General features: G+C 41.7%; 1 protein-coding gene across 2 annotated transcripts; it reads left to right on the top strand.

Annotated features, from left to right (window-relative positions):
- Positions 1 to 1,504: 1,504 nt before the first annotated feature.
- si:ch211-236l14.4 (SITS-binding protein) lies at positions 1,505 to 26,803 on the top strand. Of its 2 annotated transcripts, XM_037767876.1 has the most exons (11): positions 1,508 to 1,807; positions 1,896 to 2,731; positions 6,077 to 6,248; positions 15,673 to 15,880; positions 16,032 to 16,182; positions 19,714 to 19,911; positions 20,292 to 20,560; positions 21,156 to 21,292; positions 22,398 to 22,519; positions 25,097 to 25,276; positions 25,412 to 26,803. In XM_037767876.1, the coding sequence occupies exons 2-11, from the start codon at positions 2,258 to 2,260 to the stop codon at positions 25,583 to 25,585; spliced, it is 2,085 nt and encodes a 694-aa protein (XP_037623804.1). In that variant the 5' UTR covers positions 1,508 to 1,807; positions 1,896 to 2,257; the 3' UTR covers positions 25,586 to 26,803. The 2 variants fall into 2 exon arrangements, with proteins under 2 accessions (XP_037623805.1, XP_037623804.1); XM_037767877.1 differs by lacking the exon at positions 25,412 to 26,803 and having other exon boundaries at positions 1,505 to 2,731; positions 21,156 to 21,288; positions 25,097 to 25,234.
- The last annotated feature ends 69 nt before the right edge of the window (positions 26,804 to 26,872 follow it).

The raw sequence follows: 26,872 nt of genomic DNA, 5'->3' as shown, positions 1-26,872 counted from the left end.
ACCCCCGCTACCCTTGAGGAACTCATAAACAACATTCCTGCCCTCAAATGTCTTCCGCGCTACACATGAGCAACAGTAAACCTCACACAATCTGTCATATATGTTGACATACATATATTGATCTCAACACACCCTGAATCAAAAGCAAAGTATTGTATTGCTTCACATGTTTTTCGTTGTATGTGATTCTCCAAAAGAACAAACAATTCATTTGGATACTTTATGTAGGTTAGCACTTTGGCTCAACTAGCGCTGTATATTATGGCTAGTCTGTGTCACTTGCATCATGTTGAGATGTTGTTGTTTTTTTTAATTTAAGGCAGAAAACAAACCCTATTTGCATAGCATGTCCTGAAATTGTGGTTACACTGCAAAACGTGGGGAATTTTGTCAAATTTAAGAGGAGTAAAAGTAATCTAAAATGGCAAATAAAGCCTAATACTTGGTTATGGTTATGGATACTTGGTCATGGTGAGTTAGAGAACACTGGCCCTGGATGACAGGTGGTTCATCTCGCTTTGTAAACTGAGCAAAAATGTCAATGTAAACTGTCTCAGAGACATTTTTATCCTCTACATGCAACCAAGTCCCTGCCTGGATGCAAAATAAATCTTCAAAACCTACTAATTTCTCTCATTCCTGGGACCAGAGAAACAATTATCAATCACTGACAATGTATTATTAAAGGGACTGTTTGTTATTTCTTAGACATATAAATCTACCAGGTCCCATGCGCGCTCGCATATGCACGCTCGCGTGTGGCTCAGCTCAGCTGCCTGCTTGCCTTCACTCACACACTGCGCGCGTTCTCGCTGTCTCGCTCCACCTCTAGACGCGCGCTCACTGCACACTGCAGAAGAGTTAGTTTAGCGCTGAGAATATCTAGTGAATGTACAGTGGACGTTTGTGCAGAAATAACTGCTGCAGCTCCTCCAGACCAACAGAGGTTTCCCGTGTCTTGTGAAGTGACGGGGCGTTTCTCGCTGCGGGCGCAGTCGGGAGACGATGGCGTTTCTCTTCCTGCTTCAGCCCCGGCAAAGACCCGCTTTTCGGGGCTGAAGCAGGAAAAGCCAACACTAGTCTCAGCAGTGATTCATGGAGAGACCTTCGTCTGGTCAACTAACATTACTGCCAAGCAGGTGAAATATAGCCTGATATTGTGTTTTTAGCTGACGTGTGTGGCCTCACTGTTTTGAGCGATGCTCGTTCATGTCTATTTAGAGCGAGCGAGCGCGACGGCCACAGGTGTCGCTGTTAACAAGCAATTCTGAAAGTTACAAATAGTCCCTTTAAATAAAGGTTAAATAAATAAAAAATAAAAAATATTCCACTGCTAACATTACTTGTGAGTTCGAAATCAGTTTCAGACATCAGTCTTTGCTCTCCAATAAGAAAAACCACAAGATCAAATTTTGGATATGGCATGACAATTGACGCCCCCCGACCGTCTATACCAAACCACCGGATGACAAGTCTCCACAGTCTTTACGCACGGAGAGCGCACGGAGAGTTTTGCAGGCACGCATGGGGATCCCTCTCTTCCAGGCTGTCCGTGGCCTCCTCGTGCAGTTCCTAGACTCCAAGCCAAAACCCTCCTGATCCCCCATTTCCCCTCTCTCTCTCTACCTTTCCCCCTGAAGAAACAACCCGTGCGTTACGTCAGAAAGTGCAGGGGCAAGCAAGAAGAGCGTCTAGGAGCTATTCGTAGGCACATAGCTGCCAAAACCAGGCTGGGGGCTGCATGCACACGAAGCTCACTGCAGCCAATTTACAAATGCAACTCTTTTAAAAACAGCAGCAGTATGTGGTAAGTCACTTCTATTCATTCATATGGTTTTATTTCCTCGCTGGGATTTTTTTTTTTTTGGTTCTCACAGCTTTTCTTCACATGACAGGTCTCATCTGTTGCCGGCACAATTGCGCAAAGATAAAGAGTATAGGACTCGTTCACACTGAAAAAAACACACCATGACATGATGAAGCAGCAGAGAAGATTTTGACGCACAGAGATTTCTGCAGCATTTTTTTTTTCTGCGTTTGATTCTTTTGCTTGATCTCACAATTGCGCAAAAAACAACAACAACACAACAGTGTATAAGCGGTGTAAAGATAAAGAGTATAGGGCTCGTTTACACTGAAAAAAAACACCATGAACATGATGAAGCAGCAGAGGGTTTTTTTGACGCACAGAGATTTCTGCAGCATTTTTTTTTTTTGCATTTGATTCTTTTGCTTGATCTCAAAAAGACAAGACAAGATGCCCATGCACGGTCGAAATAGGAACCCGAGTCCCATCCCAGAGGTAACATGGGACACTGGGTTGAAGGAGATGAACGAGACGTGGAAAGGAGCGATAGCCTGTCTCGGAGTGGCCGTCTTCTTCGTCATGACCATCGGAATCATATACTGGCAAGTGGTGGACCAGCCCAACAAGAACTGGATCCTCAGGGGGACTTTGAGCGGACTGATCTGGGAGAGGAGAACCCACTCGCTGCTCATACAGACCCTGACGGAGGACAAGACCTATGTGGAGATAGATGTTGGCAACGTGGGCAACCCAGACATGGAGGTTCCCTTCGTGAGGAACCTGTGCTGGCTGAACAAGACGGAGTTCTGCTACACCTGGGACTCCGTGGCCGAGGTGAAGATCTCTCTGGAGGTGGACGAGGAGACGGAGACGGAGTGCTACAGTATGACCTGGGCACCGGTGCACTGTCATGTGGAGCTGAAGGTACAGTAGGGCTTCTTTCTCTCAGTCAGTGTGCACTAAAACACATAGTCAAGTCTGATCCAAAATGTGCCATTTTTACGCACAATGTGATGTGCAAACAGCAGTTTTGCACTTGTTTGCAATTCAAAAGTTGAATTAAAAACAGACATGTTTGCAGCAGCAGACTATATGGTATATAATCCATTGAATAACTTGGCTCATATGATTCAGATAAAACAAATACTGCAATGGTATGGGCTTCTTCTCTCAGTCAGTGTGCATTAAACATATAGTAAAGTCTGATCCAAATGCCATTTTACGCACAATGTGATGTGCAAACAGCAGTTTTTTTGCACTTGGAACTTGCACATGCCTCAATTTGCAGTTTTCTCAGTGTTAACTGTCATGTGGAGCTGAAGGTATTGTCTTCTTCTCTCAGTCAGTGTGCACTTAAACACATAGTCAGTCTGATCCAAATGTGCCATTTTACGCACAATGTGAAGTTTTGCACTTGGAACTTTCATGCCTCAATTTGCAGTTTACTCAGTGTTAACTGACATGTTGGTTGTGCATGGTTGTTGATGATGATGTTGGTAAAACACTTAAGAAGAACCATGTTCACTAATGCAACCTTCACTAAACTCACTAAAGAATTGTATTTTCTTTATATAAATCAGTTTTGTTATTTGCATTGCATTGCATTTAGATGTTGCATTAAAAAGTTGAATTGAAAACAGACATGTTTGCAGCAGACTATATGGTATGATAATCCCAATGAATAACCTTCTTCTCTCAATCAGTGTGCACTAAAACACAGTGAGCCTGATCCAAATGCCATTTTACGCAAAATGTGATGTGCAAACAGCAGTTTTGCACTTGGAGCTTGCACATGCCTCAATTTGCAGTTTGCTCAGTGTTAAGTGACATGTTGGTTGTGCATGGTTGTTGGGATGTTGGTAAAACACTGAAGAAGGACCATGTTCACCAATGCAACCTTCACTAAAATCTGAAAACATTTTCTTTTCTTTATATAAATCAGTTACAAGATTTTTTTTGTCGTTGTTGATTATTTGCATTATATTGCATTTAAATGTTGCATTAAAAAGTTGAATTAAAAACAGACATGTTTGCAGCAGCAGACTATATGGTATATAATCCATTGAATAACTTGGCTCATATGATTCAAATAAAACAAATACTGCAATGGTATGGGCTTCTTCTCTCAGTCAGTGTGCACTTAAACACATAGTCAGTCTGATCTAAATGTGCCATTTTACGCAAAATGCAAGATAAGATGAGATAAGATAAGATAAGATGAACCTTTATTAATCCCCTGAGGGAAATTCAGGTGTCAAAGCAGCAAACATCAGCAAAACAGAGTGAAATACAGGAGAGGTATAAAGCTATACAAAAATTATAAAAACAATAATAGAGATATAAAAGATACAGAGTGAATGGGTGAACATAGTGTGTACAGTCCGTCAATAAATAAATGTAGTATGTGCAATAAATAAATGTAATATGTGCATATATGCAGTCTATAAAGTGGAATACAGGATGTATAGTGTAAAGTAAGTGTAAAGTGCGCCATTGATTAGAGTCCATGCTATTTACATTCATCATTTACTAAGTCTGTGATGTGCAAACAGCAGTTTTGCACTTCGAACTTTTTCATGCCTCAATTTGCAAGTTTACTCAGTGTTAACTGACATGTTGGTTGTGCATGGTTGTTGTGATGTTGGTAAAACACTGAAGAAGAACCATGTTCACTAATGCAACCTTCACTAAAATCTGAAAACATAAATTATATAAATCAGTTACACGATTTGTTTTTTGTTGATTATTTGTATTTTACATTGCATTTAAATGTTGCATTAAAAAGTTAAATTAAAAACAGACATGTTTGCAGCAGACTATATGGTATATAATCCCATTGAATACTTGGCTCATATGACTCAGATAAAAACAAATACTACAATTTATGTTTATTTTTGATGTCATTTTAATTTCATGTTGTTGGATTTGTTGAAATTAAATTTCTGAAACTATGACATCCTATTGAATTATTTAAAACAAAAACACAATCATGACGTTTGAGTGACTCATTTGAGCTGACATGTTGTTACAGACCAAAACTTTAAAAAAATGAGTAACAAACCCTCGATTTAACGACACCGAGCTGACTCCATTCGTGTTAAATCTGCTTCGTCACAGTTGTTATGCTTTTTGACACGCACAGTGCTTACTGTACTTTCCCCCCCAGCTTAATTATCAAAGGCATGTATAACTATCGGGATGTTTGTGGAGGTTAATCTGTCCCCACTGGAACATTCCTCTCCATAACTCCCTCATGTCATGTGGCGCGACTGCTCACAGAAAAAATCTTTCCAAACTCTCCAAAGTCGCCTTTATTTTTCTATTTTTCCAAATTCCTGCCTGCCCGGCGCCTCTTGGCACCTGTTTTGAAACTCCTTAGCAGCAGAGCCCAGATTTGTTGACGTGAAATGAATGTGTACTTGTCCCCCCCAGACGCGTAAAGACGCTTTGAGGAAGGACGAGCTTTCTCTTAGAAAACACTCCTGTCATTCAATACCTCCTGCGTGCGATGCTTTCTGAGACAGTCTCATGTGCCAGCCATCACATACCGCCCTGTGGCCTGCAGAAAGTAACAGTAACTTGCACCGACTGTCAAAGGAGAGATTTATCCATATACTCTTAAGACATCAAGCATATAGTACTGGAAACTATTACAAGCAAATTCACCTTATACCCACTCATAAATGCTATTTACATTCATCATTTACTAAGTCTGCGTAAAGCATTTATCTTACAAACAAATCAAATTTGCATTTTCTTCTATCATCTCTTTTAACTCTCTCCTCCCACTCTATTTTTTTATATATTTCCTTTTTTCTAGTCAGCATCAATTTCATATGTGTAGTTCAGTTCAGTTCAGTTCAGTTCAGTTCAGTTCAGACAGCTTTATTTATCCCCAAGGGGGCAATTCCTTTGTAGCATTCCCAGTCCATCCATCCATACATACAACACACAACCAATAATTAGTTAAGTCAAAGGAAACATATTAAAGTCATGGGGCAGTCGGAGGGTCAAGTTACAATAAGAACCATATAAATAGGATTAAAGCAATAAAAGCCCAAAAATAAGAAACAATATATGAGAACAACATATCTTAAAGTTCTTCTAAATAACAGTCATTTAAAATGGGTATGGTCTGTGTTCAGCAGCTTAACAGCAGAAGGGTTAAAGGTAGTAGCTGTCTTCATGAATGTAAACCTTTCCTTTCCTTGTGTCTTTCTCTCTCTTTCTCACTTTTTTTTGTTTTTGTGCACGTGTGCATCCTTTCAGGACTGCTTCTCCATGACCAACATGTCCTGGTACGGCGGCGCCAGCGTCCGGGGTCAGACCTGGCCGATCAACGATCAGAACGCCACCACGCAGCCCTTTACTGTGAGCGACCTTAAGGACAATCCCTCCGGCTTCGGCTCTCCCCTTGAGCGCTACTTCCTGGGCTCGTCAGGTGAGAGGTCACTGTTGGAATGACTCATTTAGTGTGTAGACCATCTCATTAGCAAAAGTGGAGTCGTAGTCCTCCTTCACACCTCGGTCTGTCACAATAAGAAAGACCTTTTCAAATCTTTCAACTGACACATTGTCAGCTGCTTTAAAACACTTGCCATTGGTGCAGGGTTAGCACAAGGGCTTTGGAAATCTGACCCCGCATCCGCGCGGGTATACGATGTGTGTGGCGTGAATCCCAGGGCGCGAGGGAAGCCCTGTGGATGTTGTTGTTTTCTTCGCCCCCACCTTTCTCATGCACATGTTTATTTGCGTTTGAGCTGAGAAAAATGGTTCAGACCCAGCATCCCCCAAAAACACACACACACACACACACTGCTGACTGGATAGGACGCTAATATAGAGTGTAACACGATACTGTCTGTGGCATCTCGGTTTATTAACTTAGAGATTAGACTACAAAGGGAAGCAAACCACCTTTAGCATCTTAAATTAACTCTTAGGGACACCGGGGTAATTGCCTTTTGTTTCTATTTAAAGGGCAGGTTGGATGAGGGCCCTGCTGACTCTTATAACTCACCAGGTTATTTTGGGGGTGTTAGATTTTATCCTGGGGGGCAAAGAGGGGGAGACAGGGACCACTGGCGGATGTGAATGGTTAATGTGACTGATGAGGAGCGCATGGTGTTTGTGTGTGTGTGTGTGTGTGTGTGTGTGTACAGGCGTGTTTGTTTGGTAGCGGGTATAACGTTACTGTAACCTCGAGGGACTTTGCTCTCAAGTTGTGTTTGTGTGGAGTTTGCTTGCTGAACTTCTTTATTCTTGAAATATTTCACATATGTATATCCCATTTTACATACATGCACGTTGCAACATGTCAGTGTGTTAGGGAATCCTGTGCACGAGTGTGTGTGTGTGTGTGTGTGTGTGTGTGTGTGCAGTGTGTGGCTACAAAGTTAAAGTGCCAACCAGCGACTAGATCAGGGCAAAAGGGTGTGACATCAGCCAATGAGGTGACACAAACAATCATCTGTTATGACTTTGCTCATTGTTTTGCAGCAGTCTCACACACACACACACACATTCATTCACATACTGACAGAAACAAATGCACACGCGGACATCACGCTGATGATGGCCGAAAGGCGTTTGTTTGTTTGCCCATAATGAACTAAAAACACACTCTTTATCTGTGAGTGCCGGTGATTAGTTTCTTCTACACGCGCACATACAGCCATACACGTTTTGGGATGTTATGTAACACGGCTTAACAAGAGAGTCACATGACTTAAATCCCTTTTCCACCTTGTGAGAGGACGGCAGTGATTACCAGGACCCTGTAACCCTTTGTTTCTCCGTTTAGCTTCACACAGAGAAGAAAAAAAACACAGATGAGATGAGATCCCGATGAGAACAACTGTTTGAACGTTGCCAAGTAACTGCTCGCAGACACACACTTTACTTAGCCCCCCAAACATAGCAAACTGATGCTCAGCAATGACAGCGATGCCTATCGGAGCATTAAAGGTATATTTTACATGATATCTTTGCTTTAAAGTTCAAGGATGTTTTGGTTTGGCTCTTAGATTAACATAGTGTGCGTCAGAGAGAATCGTTTTTCACAACTGAAGACATATTGCAATTTGTACTTGGCTGCTTTCCTATTCCTAGAATGAGTGTAAATTATTATTGATTAATCATTTTAAAGAGGACCTATTATGCTGTGGGCCATATCCCCTTTCCTTTAGTGTGTTATATAGTTTTTTGTGCATGTAAATGTCTGCAGAGTTACAAAGCCCAAAGTCCACACCAAAGGGAGTTACACTGCTCCTGAACTGCCTGAAACGCCTTGCTTGAAGTCCCGCCTTTTCTTCCGTAACGTGGTGATGTCACTATGTAACACATTTGCTCAATACCTGTCTAGCGGATAGTTTGGCACGCCCTCAAACAAAGCTAGTTAAAGCGGAGCTGGAGCGGAATCCGAAGAGTTTGGTTCGATTAACCAATCCCAACAGTGGTCCAGTTGACCAATCAGAGCAGACTGGAGGTCAAACAGAGCGTTTCAGACAGAGGGTGAAAAGAGGTACTGCGTCATAGCCAGTATGAGAAAAATAAAGCTAATTTCAACATTAAAGCACGTAAACATGTTCTAGTAGAAACCCAAAATGCACCTGAAAATAAGCATAATAGGTCCTCTTTAATGAAGTCGGACTGTCCTTCTTCCCTCAGGCAGCTCAAAAGTTAAAATTTAAATGTACGTGTCAAGAATATATTTCATCACCATGAACAAAGGGTTTAATCACCAGACTTGTAGGGTCCTGTGTTGCAGGCAGGAAAGTGCTTTTTTCTTGAACTGCAGTAACAGCAACTTTGTATTTTGGCGATTCAAAATGAGCCCTGGTGGGAGGATAGATACGATAAGAGTGCTGTGCAATCCAATGACGCACTTCTACTTTGGGGTTACATTAAGACTGACACCAAAACTGCTGCTTGTGCACCTCTCATACTCAGACAAATAGTTTTGATATACTGGATGTTTCATTTTGTAGAACAAGAATACACATTCAATTCAGTAGTGGCAGTAATGACATCATGGCAGAGTAATTATTACTGTCATCCAGATCAGTTTGCATCATGTATGAGGATTGGTTGATCCCCTCATTTCAGGGGGAGTTGCATGCACTTTTTGCAGTCTCTTTTTTGTGTAATGTGCATTGCAATTCGGCACATCAGATCCACTGGATACCTTGGATAAACCATTGATGAAATCCTGTTTAAGCAGCTCTTGCAAAATAACCACACGCAGTTGCATTTTCCATCCTCCTCTTTCCAACAGCTCTGACAAAAGTAGTACATGAAGCATCTCATTTTAAACTGTAATAGATGACTTGAAGCACATTGAGTCTACACCTGTCGTATGAAATGTGCTATATAAATTGAATGAATTTGACTGCAGCTGCGTCGAACAGCATGATGCGGTAGAGTCATAATAACTGTGTTATTGTTGCGGGACAGGAAACAATTATAAGCAGCTTTTATGGAGAAAAATAATCCACCGTTGTGTGTATAATAAACAGGATCATTGTGGGAAACTGTGGGTTTATGCAACCGTGTGAAGGCTTAATCAGATTATTGATTTGTTCCTAGTTTTGGCAGCACAACATTATTAGTTTTGCATGTAAACCGACCAAATCTAATTGAACGCAGAACTAAAAATCACTTACAGCACGTGAAATAAAAACAACACACAAAACTAATCATTTTTTTTTATATAGACTGAATGTAATTTATAACCATATTTTGTGTTAATTGTTGTGTTTCCAAGTAAAATTGTACAGGAAACACAAAAGTGAATTCAACTTATAAATATATCTTTATTTGTATGTGAGCACTTTTCAGTCCATCATATATCCTCACAGGAAAAACTGCTTTGAACACCAACTTTTGACCAGATGAGAGGAGATTGATTGACCCCGTTTGATACTAACACACCCCATTTTCATTTAGGATTATGATTTCGACCCCATTTCTAAATTAGTTGCGGCTGCTTCGGGGTGAAAAAAGAACTGTGGTATGTTTGTTTTGCTCAAAACAGATTTGTGAAAGGCAGCACTCCAGCGGTAATAAAAAAGTAAAAGAGTCGCCACATGTCTTGATCATCTTTACGGACTGACAAATCTGCATCAGAGCTATGACGGAGCTGCCTTTTTTAATGAATCTGCTCTCTGGAAAACAAACATACTGCAGTGTTGGTGTAATATTAGGCTTCACAGCTGTGTGTGTGTGTGTATGTATGGGACCTGTCTCCACTGGCTCTAGTTAGTCATAGGAGCACATTATGAATGTGGTAGGCAATATGGAGCTGTGACTGACGTGACTAAACTGAGAGGACTCCTGGGGACGGTTAAAGAGCAAGACAGACAAACTGAAACATAGAGCGACAGAACGACTGCATACTGTTAACTGTAATCGTTGATATTAAACAGAATCAAGCAGAGAGCGCAGCGAGTACAAATGTAAGGAAGAGGTAGAAAAGTATAGCGGAGAGACAGGAGAGAAGATACATGCAGCTGTGCAATAGAGTGACATTTGAGAGGTTTGCCAACTGGAGGAACTTGTCATAGCCCACCTGTCTTTATCCATACAAAAACAACTGGGCTACTAAAAACAGATTAGATATCACTGAAGCTACATCCTGCATTAAAAACATACGTTGTCCCAAAGCTTCAGGGGCTTACTCCTACATTTACTCTACAGGAGGTCTTAAGGATACAATTTACACGGGTTTTAGTGAGCAAATGTAAAATAGTGTACATATACAGTAGGTATATATACTTTGGGAAAATTAAACCAACTGTAGATGCACAAACAGTTCATTTTGTTAATTCAGATAGGCGCCTTCATTACTGCTCTACGATGTCCATTGAGGGTCAATATTTGAGATAAATTTGTCCATCAAATAAAGATATTTAGATAATTCAATTTACATATGGATTTAACATTTTCTCAATAGTTTATTCCTGATTTTTTTTTTCTTTCTATTTTTAACTCATCAATTTAAATTTGCTTAGTCTTAATAAATAAAAAATGACATATTTAAAGGGTCAATTTAAGATTAACTTCTGGCTCTTTTTTAACGATTTTATTTTATATAGCTACAGACAGATTTTTTTTTTAATGCAGGGATTAGAAATAATTAAATAATCAAAATGTTTATTTGAAAGTGACGTTTGCAGACGAAAAATAACCAAATAAGAAATAAGAAAAACATATAATGTATTTCTGTGCACGTCATTTATCCACAAACACACAGATATGTGACTGTATTAATTTGAATGCTCATATTCGATTCTGTATCATCCTATTTGGGATATTAGCACACACAACCGTCAATATATTTTTGAATTTGAAGGTAAAAATATGAGAGTGAAAAAATGCTCTTTTTCTTTTAATATGAGAATTATTCATACACAGAGGGCCTCTTTCAGATACTGTATGTTTACATCAGACAGATAACTTAGCTCTCTTCAAAACTCATCATTACAAATAAGGGCTTGGAGAGATCCGTTTTGTTTTCACAGCCGGCTGTTGTAATAAGTGTGATACCTCTAGCTTTGACATCACTTAGCTCTGGATCCAATAAAAAGTAATTTATCTACTGTCTCCATATCTGCTTTTTTTCCATGCTGGCCTTTATGAAGTGAGCATCAGAGATTAGAATCAAACATACTTCCTGCCAGACTTATAACACATGACAGCTTCTCCTTAAGATTGTAGACCACCTCTTTCTCTCTCTCTCTTTATGTCTCTGGTCTCTCCATCGTTCATTTTAGCATCTTTTTTTTTCCTCCCCTTCGCCTCACCACCTCCCACCCCTTTTCTCTTTATTTCTATCGCTGACTCAATCTTTCCATGCGGGACACAAAGAAATGATACTTTACTGCTCCTGCTCGTTTGTTGTTCGGTCTCTCGGAGGGAACCGGCCAAGCACAACGCACCGATAGGGATAAAACTTATGTAACCGTCATTGATCTTGATTTTTTTCTTTCAGATAATGATACTTAATCAGGTTTATTTGATACCTCAGAACCTTATAATGACATGGATGAGAGAGAGCAATAAGCAATAGTGAAAGAAGCAACAGAACCACAGACAAAATGATTGTTATTCAGCAATCTGAGTGCAAAACACCCGCAGAAAAGATGTTTTAAAAATGCATACATTTTGGCTGTTACTTCTTTTCACAAAGGTGGAGTGAAAGGTTGTTGTCTTCTAAAGTGTTTTATTTTTCATTATTATTATTTTTCTGAATCGCTACTGGTTGAGTATTTCCCAAGCATGAATGAATAAATGATTAAATGAATAAATAAATAAATAAATAAATAAATAAATAAATAAATAAATAAATAAATGAATAAATAAATAAATAAATAAATAAATAAATAAATGAATGAATGAATGAATGAATGAATGAATGAATGAATAAATAAATAAATAAATTCAGCTTGCATGTAGAAGGAAAACGAGCCTCCCCCCGTGTTACTCAACAGGTCACCAGGAGGTCCCTGGGCAGCTGCCCTGAAACCTCGACTCTCGCGGACAAGCAATAGATGAAACACTTTAACAATGACTCACTTAGCCAACTGAAGCTTTGTTAAAAGCAGGCTGTCATCTCCTGTATGAGATGCCTACTGTATATATGAAAGTCATCCCGCAAGATTTTCCACAGTCGTTCTCCTACCTAATACTTTCCACCAAGGACAACAAGCAAGAGAGGGACTTTTTTAAATCGAGAGTTGAGATACCAGCATCTGTCCACTGACGTAATTACAGTGTGTATCAACATAAACACAAGACGTGATCAGCTCTTTTTCCTTTCTTAAATACTGATACCTTTTTACAAATTATCTGAAAAATAAATCCTTGTTTCAGCGAGCATTTCTTTATATGAAATAAAACAAAATATAGTGATGAAGCTGTCCGAAAACATTATGCTAACTTCACCATCTGAGACTGAAGTAAATGAAAAGGAAATATATTACATCGAAGTATTTCAATGTGGGATCTCCTTGTCGGATCTATTTTTACATTTCTGCTTGTGATATTTGTGCAGAACACGGCGTCTCACACTCGAAACAATAAAGCTGATTGATGATAGGAGTGGAGCAGAGAAAGTCCTCTTTAGTGTTTCATTATTTTTTCAATAAGTGGAATTGGAAATTTACTACCATGGCAAGATCCCAGTTTTGTGGCCATCAATTTCTTGAGGTTGGGCACAGAAACTAAGTTTCCATTGTTAAGGAAATGCATGCCTGAACACACACACGCAGACACACACACACTTGCACGCACACACACAGTTAGCATTTGAATGCACCTTTTATAACCCCGGTCAGGTCTGTAAGTGTGCACAGGTGTCATAAATAACAGTATAAATATGACAGGTAAAAGAGTGGAGCCCATCTGGTCCGCAGCAGCAGCGTTTTCCACCCAGACCAGCCGCTCTCCGAGGGCCTATAGACGCCACATTAAAACCTTCCTGACCCATCAGAAGGTGCACGGGGTCACCTCCACCGCCACCTCCACGCGCTCAGCTCACACCGAGCAGGAGGAAGTGCAGAACCTTTATGGTCCTATAACTCCCGCTCTGTTTTTCTTGGAAGTCTACAGTTTCCCATTAAAGAAAGTGTGTAAATGTGTGTGAGAATGCTTGTATGTGTGTGAAGAGGCGATCCAAGGTTGCTTGATTTGTGTGTACGCTCAACAGCTGTAAAAAATTGAGGCATGTGTGTGTCAAATCATTCGAATCTGCCCAATACTCTTCATTCATTTTTTACCTTTGCCTATCTGCTGCTTTGAAGGTGATGCGGTCAGTCAGGCGTATAATTTTGCTTTTGAGAGCTAGTGGAAAATATTTCGGGGGAAGCTTGGAGTGTTTAAGGAATCGTTCTAAAAATAGGGTCCCCCCCTCTCCCTCGCTTCCCCTTTAACTCCTGTGCACCCCACCTTGGCTGTAACTCAAGGCCTCAAACCTGCCTCACTTTCTTTAAATAACGCTTATTGATTCCTGCTCTCGTCTGGTACACGCACACATCTAGACCGTTCAGTCAAAGATGTGCGTCTGCGTCGTACGGAGCGCTGAACTTATATAACAAGAGGTTAGAAGTTCATTTCATTCTGAAAATGCACAACACCGGTTCATGCAAAGTTGCTTTGAGTAGACCTGTATAAACACACGAGACAGGATTTAGTGTATTTAACATTCAAATCGGCATGTTTAGTCAAAGATGGAATGAAAGGTACGACTGTTTTGGACCAGATTGTCCCGTTTCCTTGAGGCCCCTGCAGTGTCATTTCCCATAAAGATTAAATATGACTCAAGAAGTCGTGCTTGCAAACTCCACTTTCCACCCCGTGTGCACTTTGGTAAAACACACTGTGTTGCAGCGTGCTGTATCTGCACATCATTCTGCGAGGCTGCTCGGTGTCTGGTGTACTCTGGTCGCCTCTATTTCCACTGCCTGCATTCCACTTCCATCCTTCCATAAAGCTATAACATTTTCACCGCAGCCTCATTTTCTACTCCACTGTATGTGTACATTATTGACATGCGCAGTTTCATGGCACCTTTTCTTGATTAAAAATTCATTTTAGCCATTTCAGCCCTTGCGGTTTAAATATACTGTATTTAAGCGTTTCTGGCAAAACAAAAACAACATTTATCTGCCTTTATGAATCTATAACAAGCAGTTGAGAGGAGACCTAATACCTTGTGAGGCGCAGCTGAGGAGTTACCAGTATCTCTTTGACATTATCCATTGCAAACACGTGAGAATCACCCTGCGGTCGAAGGCTCTTCACTGGGCTTTATGCAGCACTTGAGTGCTGATCTCTGAAACTATTAATCTGATTATGAACCGGTACGTGAGTATCCTGCCTGCTCCTGGTCCTCGCCTGCCCGAGAACAGTAAGCCCATTGAAACTAGAGAGGGTTTCTGAGGTGAGCCGAGACCCAGTTCTCTCTGCCCGCTTTGAAAAACAGGTCTTGCGCCCTAAATCTGTTCATTGATTAGCTCCCCAAATCCCAGTTTGGCTACTTTGGGCAGATTGTGCAAAAAACTGTAGCGAGGGTGGACCCAGGGTCAGAGTCTGGGTTGGAGGCGTGCGATACTGGCTGGGTTCTGCTGACCTGAGATGTGACAGACCCAGAGGAAGGTAGTTAAAGCTGGGAGGGAGAAGGTGGGAGTCAGGACGGGTGAGAAGTGGTGAGGATAGGGGGGGTAGGGGTAACCTGAGAGGGACGAGGCATTCCTCGCAGGGCAGCTACATCTGCGGACACAATTATCTTATCATTTCACACGGCCTCCGAAAAGCTGCGCACACATACAGTAGGAGAGAAAACGAGAGGGTAACAGAAAGTTTTAGTATATGGTATTCTTTTTCTTGGCTCTTCTTCTGTGCTCGTTTTTTGTCACCGAGATTGAATAAGAGATCCCGAAGTAATAAAATGGCGTCATCTTCAATGTGACTTTGGATATGTATCCCGGACTCCTCTCGTCGGTGTGCAACAGTGTAACCTACCTACTTGGAAGTTGCCAGCAGTCCCGGTGTAAACTCATCTAACCGCATACTGCTATATCTCATTCTAGGGAGTGTTTTTCTCACAACTGAGTGGAGTGATATCAGCTGACACAGCCCACACTCTACCTCCCACAACACTCCATCCGTCACACTCATCCCGGTCTCAGTAACACTATGTCATATAAGAGGAATCCGCAAACGAACCGTCTCGTACTTACACTGCTTTTGATTGCTTTCCCTCAAGGCCCACCTTATATCTGTTTGAAGTGAGACCATATACTGTGAATTTCTGACAAGCATGATGTAACAAACTAACATCTCCCGTTCTGCTCTCCACCGTGCAGGTGTGGCGGTGCTCGTATCTCCTGATATCCCCCTGCAGCTGGGGATGGACAGCAGACAGCAGTTCTGCCTGCAGTCGCTGCCCAGCATGGAGCGTCTCCCTCTGCAGTACACCGTGTGTGTGGCCCCCGACGTCAAAGCTGCCCACCAGGAAGCAGTGCGACAACTGTCCCAACACAGCAGGGAGCTGCCCAACTTGAACACGCTGTGGTTAGTTCGGTTCACATTTAGATTAGTGGGGATTTCCTTGTCGGAGGGGGGATCCTGTTTCTCAGACTGAAACTTTGTGGGTGTTTAGGGAGTCATAAACTGAAACCCATCCAGGTCCTGTATGATCCCTCTGTGTGTGTGTGTGCAACAGGCTGCCGTTCTGGAAGCTGCTCACCAACGTGGATTCAGGGCCGAAGGTGGAGAGGGAGCTGAGGACCTTCTCTAATCGTCTGAGGAGACACCAGCTGGGCCAGGGAGTCATCAGCCTCAATGAACATTCCACCACCCTCCTCTCCGATATGGTACGTGTTCCTCACCGCCTACTGCACCGCACCGTACCGTCTCTATACCAAGCCCCCAGGAAGTGCGCCGGTCGATGATCCGGACTTTCGAAGTGGCAAAACGGCGGTACAGCAACTTCCGTGTCCGTCACGTGATGCCGTTGAGCCCAAAAATAGTTTTTTTCCATAGACTTACATTGGGAAAGAGACGTCTGTAACTCAGCAGCTAATTTTTTTTGAGGTGAATCAACTTCCCAGTACGAACACTCTAATAGTCCTTATTTAAAAAAAAAAATCGTTTTTAAGGTTGTAAAATGCACTAATAGCTGAATCCAGAGTTATTTCCCTTCCTCCGTTCATGTGAGTGAGATCCAGACCGTGACGTTGGGACCCCGTGATCGAGTTATGTGACCGAGCGGACGCTACTGCGCATGTCCCAGTTGCCCATGGTCCGCCAAGATACGGGTACTTTTCCAAACGGAAGTCGAGCCATTCAGGCTTCATGCACCACTGAGCAACTCTCATAGGAATGACCGGTAACCCCGCTTCCAACGCTGTATCCAGTTCTTTTAATACATCCATGCTCTATACCATCAACCTCAAAATCTTTACTAGACTGGGGAACCTTTCAAAGTCAGACCTGCTCTAGAGGCACAAAAAGATGGCAGTCATGTAGCTAGTAGAGTGCTGCAGAAATTAGTCCTAAAACCCGGAAATGAGTTAGCATTTTAGAACTTCCGGTTCCCTCGTCTGGAAGTCAATGGGTTTTTTTAATGGTTTTTTTGTTAGATGCCTGAGGTCTGTAGTTAACACAAGCTGAAGAGATTTTAACGTTTTGTTCTACATATAAAATACGTCAGTAAATATCCCACTCGTGAATTTAAAAGCCTTTATGTGTCTTAAAAAAAAGTGGTTACTAACAAGTGGCTAAATGAGACTACTAAACGTCTGCCTTTACAGCCTTGTTGTGTAGACTCGCATTCATGTGACCGTGGTGTAGTTTGTTTATAGCCTAACGTTAGCTTTTTACTTCTGGCATTTGTAAAGATTATCTTGCTAAGCAAAATGTGTAAGTATCATAAACGTGTGTTTGCCAGAGAGCTTATTTTCTGCAATAATCCAAAAAGCCAATGGAAAAATCCCATTGGCTTTTTGTGGAGGGAACCCAGGGTGATGCTAACTTCCTGGTTGGCCTTCTACAATACGTCATCCCTGGAGCACTCTATAATGTTCATCCTACTACGTAAAAAAAAATGAATTTAGCTTTAAGGTTGTGACTATGTAGCTCTGTCAGCACTTTTGACGTTGTTTCCAACGTTAACACTGTTAGCTGCGAGCTGCCGGCTCAGCCGTCGCCATGTTGAGAGCCGTGCAGAGGCAATACAAATGGTCCCAATCTCGCATTTAGCACCTCTAAAGGTCTTTACAGAATCAAAGGGCAAAAATCTGAATGAAAAATCTGAGTGAAATTTTTTTTATTTTTGAACAAATCCCAAAAATTGTGTCTTTCCCTAAAAGATAACGTTTTGGTTCAATTCTCCCTCTTTAGGTTATGCCCTATTTCAATACCATGTTTCAACAGGAAATAAAGTACCATTTCACTGGGCCTTTCACACTATATTTTGAGACCAAATTTTATTCTTCTGTATTCAGTTTTGTTAAATATCTGGCACTTTCTTTCTTTGGCTCTGCTCATTTAAAATGTATACAGTATTTGTACTACAGAGAAGCTGTTTCCCCCGAAAATGTTTCTATCTGCAATATTTCACTTTCTGTTCCACCCTGGGAACCTCATAGTGTATACAGGAACATTTAGCCTACGACTATCCGTATCTCTTTTGGTACCAGTATTCTTTTAGTCATCCTCTGTTCATTCAGCCGATTCTCGCACCGTGTAGCCGTAGACTCCCGTGATCCTCCTCCTCAACCATCTGGGCTGTGAGGCTGGCGAGGGTTCATCGGTCAGAGGCTCAAAACTGGTCAAGGATAGAGATGAAAGAGTTTTCTTAAGTGGATCTCCAGAGCGCTGAGACGGGCGAGAGGAGGCAAAGGAGGGAGGACAGGTTCACAGAAATGTCACAACGAAGAAAAAAAAAAAAAATAGTTTCCGTGAGTGCAGACCACACTACCTGCAGGCCTCTTTTTGAATTATGTTTTAAAGCTAGATATATCATGCTCGCCTAATATGTTTCAGTTATTCTAAACTTATACCATATCTGGTAAAAAAGGGCAGGAGATGTTTATCACTGGTTCACATTTATCCAGTTACATGGAAGTTGTAACAAGACCACCAGGACCACTGTCAAGTGGATCTAAGTCAATACCCGGTGATATTCCATTACAAAACAAATATAGCCGAGAGAAGACAAACAGAGACGCTCCTGACTGATCTCAGGTTGCTCTGAGTGTGGTCACCGTGGGACGGCGAAGAATTGGGTGTGTTGAGATTAGGAGGGATGTCAGCCAAGACTAACTTGAGGAGGTGATCCTGACACCAGCTCGATGCTGCGATCTGACCTGGACGAGGAGGCAGAGAGTTTATTATATACATACACAATGCTTCCAGTACGGATTACCAGTTCAGAAGGTGTGAAAGGATTAAAAAGAAAACGTCTGGAATAACACGTCAGTTGATGGATGTAATTTGGTGAACAAGAGTTTCCTTTACCCACAATGTGAAGTACATCAAAGATATTAAACACCAGTGTTGTTGTCGCCCAGCTTCCCTCCATAAATACCATAAAGAATCAGTTGAGTGATGCATGGAAACTTGTGGTTGTCCATGAAGTGTAAGGCTCTACACAAGTGTGACCAGCAACAATGATCCTCTCTTTCACTCCAGTTTTACAAGTGTTCATAAATTATCAGTCACACCGCGACCTTTCTTTTCCACTCTCCGTATTAGTTTGGAATTGCAGGCATTGGAAAATTTGGGTTATTAATACGTGTGCCACGTTTCTAATTTAATCACGAGACACTACATAATGCAGCTTTTTGCAAGCGTATTTAAAAAAATAAAAAAAAGACCAGATGCTAGCCTATGTTTTGGTCTTCTTTGTGTCAAAGTATTTTGACAATTATGTGGAAGTCAAATTCAGCAGAACAAATTGAAAGATCAGAACAAAAAACTTCTAAGAAATTACATAACACGTGCTAATCTACCCTTTCTCAGTTCCCACAGCTGGTTCACCTCCTGGGGTCAATCTTTGTATTCTTAAAAGGTTTTGTTCCACAGTTATGTAACCTGAAATCTCTGTTTGACTTTACCATGCACATTCCAGAGGATTATAACACACGTTAAAGAGTTCTGACACAGCTACTAGTTTACAAATCAATGCGTCAACATGGAGAGATCAATGTGTCAAATATAAAGCTACTGTCATATAAAGCTATTTGTCATACCAGTTTATGAACACTTGAAGTGCTCCATTAGTGCATCACATTGTATTATAATTTCTGTTTAATGATGCTGGTGTTAGGCTGCCTCTCTCATGCGAAGTGTTGACGTTTCAGGACTTTTAATGCAGAGTGTATCTTTCTGTCTCTCTGCAGGACCACGACTACCTCAACAGCAGGAAAAGGGGGATGTCCAAGAGACTGACCAGGGACCTCCCACTTGTCAAGCTTCTTAACATTTCCATCACCCTGTCCCCTTTCCTGGGCGTGGACACCACGCAGTTCCACACCTCCCTCATGGACGGCACCGAGGCCTACTGGCTCAGCCTCCCCTCAGCCCCTCAGGGACAGCTGGTGAGACCTGAGAGGAGCTCATCATTTAGCTGTGTTCACAGTCCTCTGCGTGTTAACTGGTAGTTGTTGTGGTGAATAGTTGCCTTCATACAAAGTAAAGAACTTCCTCTACGTTGTGATTGGTCCGTTCACAGAAAACATATTCCCTGTCTAAAACATTGAACTTTCCTCAACTTATGAGAACACTCTTTACAAAAAAAGAAACCAGACAGAAGTTTTTCCAAAGTTTCCATCTGTCTTTTCTCCACTCACTAGTTTGATAAAAAGCATGAACATGGTCTAATCCAGAAAATCTATCATTGCAACAGCAGAGGCACTGTGGTTAATAATTAATTACTAATCATTGTTGTGTAAAATGAACTCTACTTCTGTCCTTTGAGATCCCTGTGATGAGTCAGTGGCGAGGAAAGTTCTGCGTAAAGCTGAACATCACCAACCCAGGAGCGGTGAGCTGGTTCCTGGACAGGGTGGGATCCCTGCAGGCCCATCTGGGGATGGAGTATGTCATGCTGGAGGGAGGCGAGGGGAATCTGTTTGAGGAGCAAGCCCTGCGGCCGCCGCAGGCTCACGGTGGAGACAAGTACATCAACCTGCTGGCCGACCTTGCCACGAGGATAGGAGACTCCACCATCGTGACAGCAGGGACACGGTAACGCCCGCAAGCATCTTATTGCGTTTGGGCCGGTTGCTAAAAATAATAAATAGTCTTTGTCTTAAATATACATTTTATTTAGACTTGCTATAGACACTTCAATTTACCTGTTGCATAAAGTTTCACTATGAGTGACTAATACATTGGACTAATGTAAGACAGACTTAGATAGCCTGTTGTGCAATGCATTATGGGTAAAACAGTATAAATGTAATGGGTTAACAGTTGAAATAGTCAGCTAACATTTTGCTAAAATTAATGGATAAACAGTTGAAATAGTTATATTATAGCTATCTGACCTAACAGATTGTAGCAACAAAGCTCTCACCTCAGGCTTAGCCAAAGGGAGAGGTCGTTAACTTTCCGACCTCAAATTAAGCCTGTTAATATTTATGCAACAGACAGGTTTAATTAGAATAGTCTAATCTGACAATCTAAAACCAGTCTAAGGCCAAGACTAGTCTTAAACTAAGTTTATGTAACCGGCCTGATCATCAACAGCATTATTTTACCCAACTGTTTCTAGAGATGGATATTTAACATTGTGAGATTGCTCCTTCTGCTGATTATCAAGCCGCTATTTGTGTTTCAGGTCGAGCCACAAGCCTCTGTTTGTGAGGATGACCGCCTTGCAGTCCGACTGGAGCCCGAACGGCCTGAAGGGCATCATTCCCTCCCTGCTGCACCACGCTCTGCTGGGATACAACTTCCTCATTCCTGATGCAGTAGGTAATACCACAGCCTATGGGTCACTTTTCTCACCTCTAATAGTACATTACAGTATTTCATATTTCATGAAAACAAAAAAAGACCATAATATTTCGCTATTTCACAAAAAAAAACAGACAAAGAACACATCTGATCTTCTTGTTTTTGCCAAACAAATTAAGTTTATTCCTGTAATATTAATTCCTGTTATAGGTTTGAGAATTGTACAAGGATCTTGCGACTTTCTCATTTCCTTAAATCACTGTTTTCTTCTATAAGTGAATCAATTATTGAATGAATGATTTGTGTCGTGTAAGCCCTGCCCGTGTGGGCTTACAAAATACCACTGATTAATATAAGCCAGATCCAGAATGCTGCGTTTACATTTTCAAACAAATATCAGGAAATACACAAAAAAAATGCAAGGGTCCGCTGGTTTTGACAGTCGGCAGATAAAATCATATAGTGTGATATACTGAATAGGCTAAAGACTCTAATGAAATCTTCAGATCCGGTCACTGCCAGTCGTTCTCATTTGGAACTAACATCAGTGACCGATGACATCACTTGTGTGTCACCTGAGGGAGACAAACCTAAATAAACAGCTTTAGCTGAACTTTGCTTTTGCTAAGTTCACTCACCTCCAATTCCCTTTGTAGGCTTCACGCTGCCCCAGTTCTCCATCCAGCATCTCACCCAAACAGCCCTTTTCCTCCTTTTATGGCCTTTGCGGCCCATATTACACTGCGTATAACCAGTGCAAGCTGGTTGCTGTTTGTTGTTAGTACAAGTACGTGCGACAAGTGCCGCTTTTGATGGATTTTCATGGTTGTCTACCTCAGAACTCCAGTTGTTAATGTCCAGTCGTTATGCTCTTTCCTGAGTACAAAGACTAAAATATCTGTGCACGTTGGTGGAAACAATCTTTACATGTGGTTTGTCCAGTCAGGTTTCAGCTAGTCTTCAGATTTGTCCCAAGCTTGAGTGTGTGCAGTACAAAAGAAAGCTCACGTTTTCCTCCTGGATATTTTTTTATCTGCCAATTTCAAAAGCCAGAGAAAGAATACAGTTTATAAGTTCTTAACTGTTCAACTAATGTTTCTTAATTTTCTCTCTCTCCCTTCAGGTGGCTCTCTGTCTGGAGACCTGGTCACAGATGAGGAGTTGTTCATCCGTTGGCTGGAGATCACGGCTTTTCTCCCTGTTATCAGCTTCCACACGCCACCCTGGGTCTGCGGAGAGGACCGGGTATACAATATAGAAATTGATTTTAAGAAAAACTACAACTAAAAAACGCACCACAAAGCAGTCCCTCATGTAGCCACCCAAACACTAACACACTAACCCAGCAACTCTTTCCTCTTGAACTCACTTTGGCCCAGCCTGCAGCCCCAGACTGAGGAGCTGTCATTACATCTGCTCTCATCCACATTAGATGTGATTACAATAGCGACGACAAAGTGGGTTCACGTTCTTTTCCAGACTTGATAACAAGATTAACAGTGGAGGGGATCAAGTGAAGTGATGTGTGAATGCTGCCAATTAGGCGAGTGGGAGATTATCCTTCCTTCTTGCAGAGATTGCTTATGAAAAGAGGCGGAGAGAGAGAGGGAGAGTTTATTGACACAGCAGCCTCGCCTCAGCTTCGAGGGTCAGCGCTGAGAAGTTCCCACCGGTGTGTTTGCAGAGGAGCACGCTGAGACCTGGTCTATCAAAACTCAGACCTGGCAGCAGGAGAGGCAGGGCTAAACCCTGGCCCTCTCCGCTGGAAATCAGGAATGTGCAGTTCACCGCGCACGGCGGGAAAACAAAGCCTACGATCTCAGAGAGTCCGGTGACAGATATCGACACTTTTCAAGGGTTAGGGGCTATTTCTTCCCTCCCCTGCTGCCCTTCGCCTCTCCCCTCAATAGGAGCGACTGCCTGGCCCCCTCCCGACATCACCTGTGGTTAAGAGTCCATCTGTTCTGAATTACAAATCCCTCCTCGAGATTTATGGCTCACTCTCACTCTCGAGAGCCACTTCGGCAGGAATGATAATGAATTTGAGGACAAGTCTTGGAAAAATACTTTATTGTGGCAATTAAGATTTCCATGAGTAATTGACAAGTGTGACAGAGTGGGAGTGATCAACTGCTTTTGTTTCCACTAGGAGAGGACTTAGGCAGCAGAATATATTGGTTGTGACTTGTGTTGCGTGACAAAGATAAAAATAGGCCTTTTGGACAGCTAGACATTTGACAGCAGCATGTTTTCCATTTTGGTCTCTTGCGTGGCCTTCAACTTATAAACTAGAATGAAGTGAAACCGAGAAGATATTTTAGAGGAGGCCGGACTGCTGCTTTACAAATGATAAGAGTCTGGATGTCGTTAAATGTGGCGCACCTTTATTTCCAGAATGTGTGATATTTCAGTCATAGACAGGTCACAGCAGCGACCGCACTGGAATCAAATAGCAATAAAACCTCAAACCCACACACATGCCTGGCTTCTCAATTAGAGAAAGATCCACTCGAACCCGGGCTGTGACTTCAAGCTCATTCCTACAAATGTTCCCAATCCCAACTCATAAAAAGACATTTTTTATAGATGCGGTCAAGTTTTTGTTTTTGTCATGGGACACTGAAGAGGATGTGACCCTTCCAGGAATGCTGAAGTAGTTTGGACATATCGGAGACAGGAGAAAGACTTGGGACAGTGTTAAACCACTAAGTCAACAATGAGCCGCTCTTATGTTCTGTCTGCGTGTGTCTGGGTGCAGAGATGGCACAAATGGCTTTAGCAGAGCTCACTGTCAATATTATTCTTGTCCTGTGAGGCAGATGATTTATAAGGGGAGGGCTTTTTTGTTTCAGTTTCTCAGTTGTCCTAGATTTCTATGAAATACATTTGGCTGGATATTAATAAAAGGCTTTCAGTAAGTGGTTCTGATGAAAATAAAGCTCCACCATGACTTTAAATAGACTTCTTCATGAGCTTATACTTTTATCAGTGGGTACATGGAAACACTCCTAATTATGAAAATGCAAGATTATGCAAAAATACACTTAAAAGCAGCAGTGGGGAGAAATGGAGCAAATATGATTAAAAAAAAGTTATTTTTATAAAACGGTCACTATATCCTCAAAGTAGTGCATGAGACAGTTAATCTAAAAAAAATCATCTTCCTCTGTGTCCTCCGGTGCTCCTAATGGCATCTGCAAGATTTCACAGACTGGAGGAAAACAACCAATCAGAGCCGAGCTGGAGCCTGCCGTCTCTGAGCAGCTGACAATCACTCGCAAACTTCAATCAAAACCAGTCAAACCAAGCAGCGCTGATCAAATATGAATCAATATTCTGTCACTATAATGCCCATTTCTCACCTCAAATGTTTTCAGAAACATCTTGTAGTGTACTGTTTGGCTGTAAAATGAGAAAGTTTGTGACCCAGCAGCCATATTTAGATCAGTTGAGGAAATACCAAACACCGCCCACCAGCCGGAACAAACTTTCTAATTTTACAGCTAAACAGTACACTACAAGATGTTTCTGAAAACATTTTACATGAGAAATAGGCATTATAGTTACAGATTATTGATTCATATTTTATCAGCGCTGCCTAGTTTGGCCGTTTGATCGGAGTTTGCGAGTGATTGACAGCTGCCTCCATTGAATGAACAGCCAATAGGAACGCTCTCTCTAGATTTTTTAAAGCCTGAAAACAGCCATGAGGAGGTGCAGAAGTCTAGTTTTCTCTCAGAGCACCTGAATTATAATATGCCTAAAGGTTATTACAGTAATCCTCATTATGTTTATGCTCCTTTCTCCATTGGTGGCCCACAGGTGCTGAACCTAACACAGGCCTACATAGCAAAGCACCAGAGGGATGTGGTCCCACTGATAGAAAAGTATGCAGAGGAGTGGCAGATGACGGGGAACCCCATCTACCGGCCGATGTGGTGGCTCAGTCCCAGTGACCCCACGACTTTCACCATCGATGACCAGTTCCTCATCGGAGACGAGGTGACTTAATGATGCTCTGATGGGAAAGGATTGAGTTACTTGGCATCAGATATAGTGTATGAATGTAACCTGATGTCTTTTGCCAATTAAGTGCACAATCTCCCTGACGTCTGAAACTGATGTTGGTGTTTCCAGGTCCTGGTGGCACCAGTGCTGGAGAAGGGGGCAGTGCAGAGGGATATCTATTTACCTGACGGGGGCTTCCAGTGGCAGGACAGCCAGAACGCTCAGGTGTTCGATGGCGGGACGTTCCTACAGGACTACCCAGTGCCCTTGGAGGAGGTGGCCGTTTTCTTACGGAGAAGCTGAGTCACTTGACTGATCCTTAGGACGACTTATCCTGTTACTGTTTTGAATCAAATTCTTTTTTCTTTTTTAATTACTCGTGCTGTTCTCAACTTGCACTTTTCCACTAAAGACCATTGACCCTGTCTCAAGGCTTGAGATGATATGTAGAAAGACTTTTTTTTTTATACTTGCACTTTACAGTTCAATATGATTTGTGTCTTTTTTTTCTTCTTTGTCAAATTTTTTTTTTCTTCCTTTTTTTTAAAATGTTAATCGGTTTTACCTCTTGGCTGATTTGTTTCCGGACTTTGTGATCTGCTTTTTTTCTTTTTTTTTTGTATGTATGTTCCGGAGAATTCTGTGCGTTTACATACTGCATTTCTACAGTCTTTAAATTTTGAATCGCTGCTGGCTCTCTTGATAAGGAGGAACAAAGCAAGCCCCTTGTTTGCTTAAAAAAAAGAATCTGAATCTCTCAAGAAGACCAAATGAAGATATAGAAGTACATAGGAAAAAGGCTTATTGGGAGGAAATTAGCTCACAGAAAGCTTCGCACCGAGGCCGACGCACCGTGATACCATATGTGTTGCTCGCTCATTGGAGAGGCTTTTACTTGAACTTATCAGGCCGACGGGCTGATGTTTTATGAATGTACCTCAAGTTATGGTTTTTCACTGCTTTACAGAGACACAACAACCTATCAACCCTTAGCACTTATTCCTAGAGTAGTTGAACTTAATTTATCAACATACCACTCTGTTGGACACGTCTGAATGTCCCTTAGTACTGTAGGCCAGATGAACTTGAGGCCAAGCCACTGTAATGTAACTCTGGCTATATTTGAATTTAGATTAGATGTTACCTTCTCACTAACCTGCTGTAGTAGGGGCTTTTAAAAGGGCTGCTCATTTTTTTTTTACCAAGTCTGTCTGATGTTGTGTTGATATGCTCTTTCATGAGTCAGTCTGAAGAAAGCCTCGTTGACGACACCACAGCTTGAAATGAGATTTTTTAACAGACAGTTTGACATGTTGGGATATACACTTATTGGCTTTCTTGCAGAGAGTTAGGTCACTCCTGTCTTGTAAATATTAAGCTGTGGTCAGCAATGGTCAACCTCCGGGTCTGAAAAGTGAAGCCAATGCGGAAGTGCCTTAAACTTGCATTCTTTCTAACAGCCAACAGGGGGCGACTCCTCTGGTTGCAAAAAGAAGTCTGGTTGTATAGAAGTCTATGAGAAAATGACCCTACTTCTCACTTGATTTATTACCTCAGTAAACATTGTAAACATGAGTTTATGGTCTCAAT

This window comes from Sebastes umbrosus, chromosome 4, assembly GCF_015220745.1.
Source record: "Sebastes umbrosus isolate fSebUmb1 chromosome 4, fSebUmb1.pri, whole genome shotgun sequence".
Taxonomy (NCBI): Eukaryota; Metazoa; Chordata; class Actinopteri; order Perciformes; family Sebastidae; genus Sebastes; species Sebastes umbrosus.
Note: the sequence above shows the minus strand (reverse complement) of the source record. Positions and strands in the feature narration are given on the sequence as shown.